This window comes from Ceratosolen solmsi, unplaced genomic scaffold (assembly GCF_000503995.2).
Source record: "Ceratosolen solmsi marchali unplaced genomic scaffold, CerSol_1.0 scaffold43, whole genome shotgun sequence".
NCBI lineage: Eukaryota > Metazoa > Arthropoda > Insecta > Hymenoptera > Agaonidae > Ceratosolen > Ceratosolen solmsi.
This window is the reverse complement of record NW_011948431.1, coordinates 3,905,919-3,912,257: the sequence shown is the minus strand read 5'-3', so window position 1 is coordinate 3,912,257 and position 6,339 is coordinate 3,905,919. Positions and strand designations below refer to the sequence as shown.

The window sequence follows — 6,339 nt, the reverse complement described above, 5'->3', positions numbered from 1 at the left end:
GCATTATTTTCATTATTGATAGTAGTCACTGGAAAACAACAAATACCGAACAATTTTACAAACTTTGCTCACTTACCTCGAGGCTGGGATGCATCTCGACAAAGTGACGCTTCTATTTAGCTTTCTCAGTTGAGTCAGTTGCGCGCGTATACCATCCTTTCTAAGATTAAAGCTTTTAGAAAATTATGATAAAGTAGTCGTCTCTCTCTCTCTCTCTCTCTCTCTCTCTCTCTCTCTCTCTATTGATTCAACTATTCGTAATGTCTTTGAAGTATGCTTCGTTCAGCTTCCTTCTATACTCTATTTTCTCTTAACGGTATAAGTGTCGGGCTGTATGAGCATTGCAAACATTATAAAACGTTATATTCCATATTCATCGAATACCATTAATTTTATCTTACTCTACGAATATTTCATTTTACAATATACATTTAGTTTAATAATGCATTAATTACATTTGCATGGGGATAAAGTTCTCGTCGTTCAATGCTACAAGGCGATGTTTAAGAAATCGTTTGAGAAATATTGTCTTTTCAACACTCGCACTAACAAGAATAATATCAACTTTCTTTCATCTTCCAACGAATAAATAAATTAGTTATTTTTCGAAATTATAAATATTTTTTAACATTATTATTTTTATTTATTTATCTTTTTAATATCACATAGAATTCGGATAATAGTTAAAATAATTAACTTTCTATCTAAATTTTTGAGTATAAACTAGAAAAAACTGAAATGGCAGGAAGAAGCCTTTCCTAATAAGAAAATAAGGGAATGGAATAAATGCAATACGAAATTTTTTTTATCATCATTAATGTTAATCAATTAGCACACAATCAACCTTTTCATTCTATGACGATAATTATGAAGTAACAATTATTTTTACACATTGCTTAATTAAATATTTAATGTTTTTAGATCGACATAATCTGTCGTTAAATTAATTAAAATTTACCTACTTTATTTGCATAATATATATTTAAACAAAATAGCTTAATAATTGCTTAGAATAAAATAAAATGCTTATGAAAATATTCAGTTAATTGCTACTGTCCATTTGAAAAGCGTTTAAAAGTGGTTTTCACAAAGTAGATACATTTTTAGGTTACGTAACGTTTGGCTATTGCATAATTCAAAGAAATGATGTAATTTATGTCAATTTCCTATAAAATGAAAGTGTTTTTTGACACTTCAGGGGTACAAGCTTTAATTTAGAGCGTCAAAGATTTTGAGAAGATTGGGAAAAGTAGTGGTAGCATTACGTTAACATGGGCGTTGACTTGCTCACTTCTAAAAATAAAGACGATGCACTGGTTGGCCCATTCAACTAACTCAGTCGGTCGAAAATTGCTATCATAATTATAAACAATTCGGGATATGCTTGAATACGGTTGGTCAATTAAAAGAACAATATTCCGAACATTGTGCACGATTATTGTAATTTTACGTATTGTATTTGTGTATTTGGATCATATAAATAATCAAATAAATGTAAAATTGCTTTTAATCGTTAAATCAATAAACTTATAAATGATCAATGATAAGTTTGTTTATTAATTGTAATATTAATCATTACAATTGCTGTCGAGGGTTTCACTTGTGAAAATCTAAAATTTGTATTAACAAACATTACAGGACTAATTAATTATATTCGGATGATGAATTACGTATATTAACTAATCTAAAGTTTTGTAGAAATAATTGTAAAAGTTGAAAGCTCACACTATCGTAACTCTATCGCAATTCAAAATTAATTGCACATATGTAACATAATAATAGTTTCAAAAGGACGGAGCATTGTTATTTTAAAACTCTCCTATTTATAAAATAAATAGACCAATTGTTGCAGAAAAACGAAACGCATCGATACTGCAAAATATAAGCAATTTATTAAATATAAAGCGAAACCCTTATAAATCTATGAGAATGTCTAGAATCCCGACATCCGTAATGACGATTTTCTCATTTGCCACAGGATCTATCGTACAAGGACAAGCACTGGCACGAGGCCTGTTTCCTCTGTAACAAGTGCAGAGTGTCCTTGGTTGACAAACAGTTCGGCAGCAAAGTTGATAAGATTTACTGTGGTAACTGCTACGATGCCCAATTCGCTAGTCGCTGCGATGGATGCGGTGAAATCTTCCGTGCTGGTACGTCACTTTTATATTGCTTTTTCTTATCATAATTATTATGACGTCTCTATGACATTCGAAGCAATTCAGTGCAATACTAGGTGCAAATATTTTATCAGAGCTTTAAAATTCGATACATTACGGTATAGACTGATAATTTTGATAGTACATTCTTCATTGCATGGGACATTCTGTATTTTCCAAAAGTATTTTCATTGAATTGATAGTAATAATAGTTTTCTTCAGACTTCATTAATTCAATTCAAAGCTCTAATTATTATACACAATCAAGTCTCTCACATTTAACAATCGTACACCAAGTTCTTTGCAGAAGAGTGATAAATTATTATGTTCCCGTTGAAGCTCTTTGCTTTAATGCTTAATGATATGTAAGGATGTGATAATAAAATTTTCAGATATTAGTAAATAGAGTAAAATTCTTATTCATAGCTCATGTGTATTATTAAACGACAAAGCTTTTTGTATTAGTATATAAAAATTAATAAATGCAATGATTTTAATTACTATATTTGCCAGAAGAATGTATTGTATTGGTGATTTTCTTTTTCACGACCATTTAACAATTTAATTTCATAAATTTATGTATATTGAACTAAAAATACTTCGTATGTATTTCTAAATTTGCATATAAATACAATAATTTATTATAAGTATGTACCATTCAAGAATGCTCGGTTAAATATATATTTTCATGCATTGTGTGACCCTTCTCGATGTCAATAATATATTTATCGATAAATTTAATTTAATATCGATAATACCTAATAGCATAAATTAATAACTTTAATAGTTTAATAGAAAAAAAAAAAAAAAAAAAAAAAAAAAAAAAAAAACACGAAAGTGTTAAATGTTTTTACACGTAGTAAATTAAGAAAATTCTATTTTTCAAGCTTTTATTTCGATGATTTGCACAAATTTAGACTCTAGTACACGTAATTGAGTACACGAGGACCTCAATTCCCCGGTGGTAACGATTATGGCGGTGAGGAGGGGGTGGGGTCGAATAGTAGATAATATTTATACGTTTATTAAGGTAATTGAGTCAAGGATTAGTGCTCCTAGTTGAGGCAATGTCATGTCGTATTTGCGTCTACCGATCCTGAAAAGTACCGATTCGAAGTGCCGACAGGCATAAAGACCGATAAGAAAATGAAAATTGCTTATTTCATAGTAAAAATTATTTGTATACGTATACGTTTTGCTTTAGTTTATCCTTACGCACTTAGACAATTCAATGTTATATATCAATTGATTTTAATATAGCATTATTCGTTTAATTTAACTTCAAAATTAGCATACTAATGGCCAATCATTTATGGAAAGCGGCGTGTATTTATTTCACCTCACACATTATACGTATTGCGGTAAAATACAGAATATTCTTTGAATTCTAATAAAAATTCTTGTCCATATTCCTTTTAAGAATACCCATACTATTTATGAATTTACAATTTCACACATAAGTATTTCATTATTATAACCGTGTAATTCGACAATATACTTAATATTTCGATAACTCTGCAGGTCGAATAACTAATTTTCGCAAGGAACGTCTTCATCCTTAAATAATGTTAAAGCTTATTTTACATTATTTGCTATTGTTTTTTAAATCCGTAAGTGATACAATACAATTGATGAAAATAAGTCATATAAGAAGCATTTGAAAGTTTACGATATACATTTAATGAAAAATTTAACGAACATGTTAGTATAATAAATTTTACATATATATTAAAATTTTTCTTTTTATTGAATTATTTATTAAAGATCGTACAGAATAAAGCAATATAATTTATTTTACAGTACCATTTATTCATTTTGAATCGTATAAATACAAATTGTTAAATAAATTAATAATCCGATCTGTTATTTTATCGATTAGTCAATTCAATTTGCATTGATTTTTATTCATTACCGCAGGATATAAATATCCTATTAGATATTAGATTAATATAGGTAGAAACAAAAGCAGTATAATTGATAAGAAAACATTAGAGTATTGCAAATTTCAATTTGCTATAAAAACATTAGAGCTTTAGCAAATGTAAGACAGATCTTTACACATTTATGTCAAGACCAGAGGTATATTTGAATTCATCAGTGGGCAGATTTTGAAAATATTTCGTGTACCATCACAAAGCCAGACGCGCGCGGGTTTTTTTTTTTTGTTTTTGCAATAAGCCACATACACTTTCTCTAGCTTTTACATCTCATATTATATAAATATGCATCTTTAAATACATATTTTTTTTTTCAAGAATTTTGTTGTAGAGTCACTATTATATGTTTTATATATACACTAAATATATTACGTGACAAAAAAAAAAAAAAAAAAAAAAAAAAAAAAAAAAACTTTCGAAATCGATCAAATAAAATCATTTAAGAAGATATCCAAAACTATTTATAATTTAAAAACTTGAAAAACAAGTGACGCTTGTAATGATTTATGATAATAATTTCATTTGGTTTAATATTTTTAAATTTTTATTTATTTTATTTTAAACGAATAGGGAAAAAAAAAGTTGTACAATTAGTCAATACATTTCAAATCCTGAGATTTCCTGACCTAAAATTTCAATGTGTATAAAACATTTTACACAACACAATGTAAAAAATAGTTTTTTAATTTTAATTTGCGTATTTCGAGAACAGTTGTGTTGATAACAATATTCTGTTACTTTAACCTCGATGAAAACATATATCATTGTAAAGCTTTGTGATGGACTTTAATTAACGAACGTTGGTCTGTTAAAAATGTTTTATTACTCGAAATTTCTAAAAATCTTTGTTAATTAAAGTAATTTGTTAAAGTACGTCAAGTTGAAAATAAAAGATCTGTGAATAAAAAAAAAAAAAAAAAAAAGATAGATTCTTAATCCATATTTATTAAAATTACGAAAATGTATTTTGACTAATTATAGTGTTAATAAACGTATTTTTAATATATTTGCAATTTTCAAACTATCGACATTTGATAATTAAGAATCGTTGCACAATGTAATTATGACTAAAATCGACTTCGCGTTAATACGCTCAATTTTTGCAAACTACGTGACATTCGTCAATTTATCACTGAATGATATGCCATTACACGTATAGGAAGTTGCGATTAGTGTTTTATATATTTTGTAAATACCAACAGAAATCTCGCAATTTTAAATTTGTGCGATCGCTTGAGCCTAAAAATACTTATAAAAAAAGTACAAAATTTTATATTTGAAATTATCGTAAACATGCGACATGACCTCAGGAGTTATTCTATATAAAAAGATTATCCTTCGACAAAGCATCGGTACATTTAATCTAAGGCACAATATTAATTGCACCTATAAAATAAGAAACGACGTCGAATTTTCATTTGATATTGATGGTTAAGATGATGACGTTATTGATCATTTTGGTAAATCGTTACCCTCACTTACGACAAAATGAACTCGATCTAATCAATGCCATTCTTAAACTCGCAAATCAAGCAGCTCCCAACAACCATGGACTACTTATGTTTGACAAAGTTCAAGCATTTTGTCGTGAGATGGGAGGGAGGAAGTATTTTGATGAGATGTTGGGGTGGGGGGGTGGGGGGAGGGTGGTGGTGGGTGGTTTAGGAGAATTGAATCATCGAAGGATCAGAAAGCTATGGCAAGTGACAGTCCGACCAGACAGCGTCCGTTTCTACTAGTCGATGTCGCCTCGATTCTCCGGGTGGCCAATCTGCCTAAGCATTGGTTCTCGGTTTTCTTAACTCCCCTTAAGAAGGGGAATTCGCAAGAGCGAGCGAGAGAGCGCGAATAAGCGCGCCTACGGGGACAATCGCGTACCTCCTCCACTCGGCGCACGTGACCGGCGCTCTGCCTGCATCCCCGCGAGGTCGCTTTATCGCCGCGGTGCTCTCCAGAAAGCGAAAGCGCCGACGAGCGAAAGACGGAGGCGGAGGAAAGGAAAGAGGCTACCGAAGAGCCGAGAGGAGCCGATCTGCCTTGCTCAGTGGCTCGCAAGCCTTCAGGCTCATCGCACCGGACTGGAAGGAACCTCGACACTCCGCTCACCGTCACCGAGTCGCCGACCGAGTGGACTTTGCATTCTCGTCCGATAACGCCTCGCGCGCACAACTTAACCATCGCCGCCAATCAGCCTCCGCTGCCCCCCCCCCCCCCCCCCCCCCCCCCCACCCCCCCCCCCCCCC

At 31.4% G+C, this 6,339-nt stretch overlaps 1 protein-coding gene across 1 annotated transcript in view; it reads left to right on the top strand.

Moving 5' to 3' along the window:
* Positions 1-6,339, top strand: part of Lmpt (four and a half LIM domains protein limpet) — a 67,258-nt gene that overhangs the window by 48,365 nt on the left and 12,554 nt on the right. Inside the window, exon 9 of the mRNA XM_011502140.1 lies at positions 1,979-2,153. Coding sequence (XP_011500442.1) covers positions 1,979-2,153 — 175 coding nt within the window. The remainder of the gene's footprint in view (positions 1-1,978; positions 2,154-6,339) is intronic.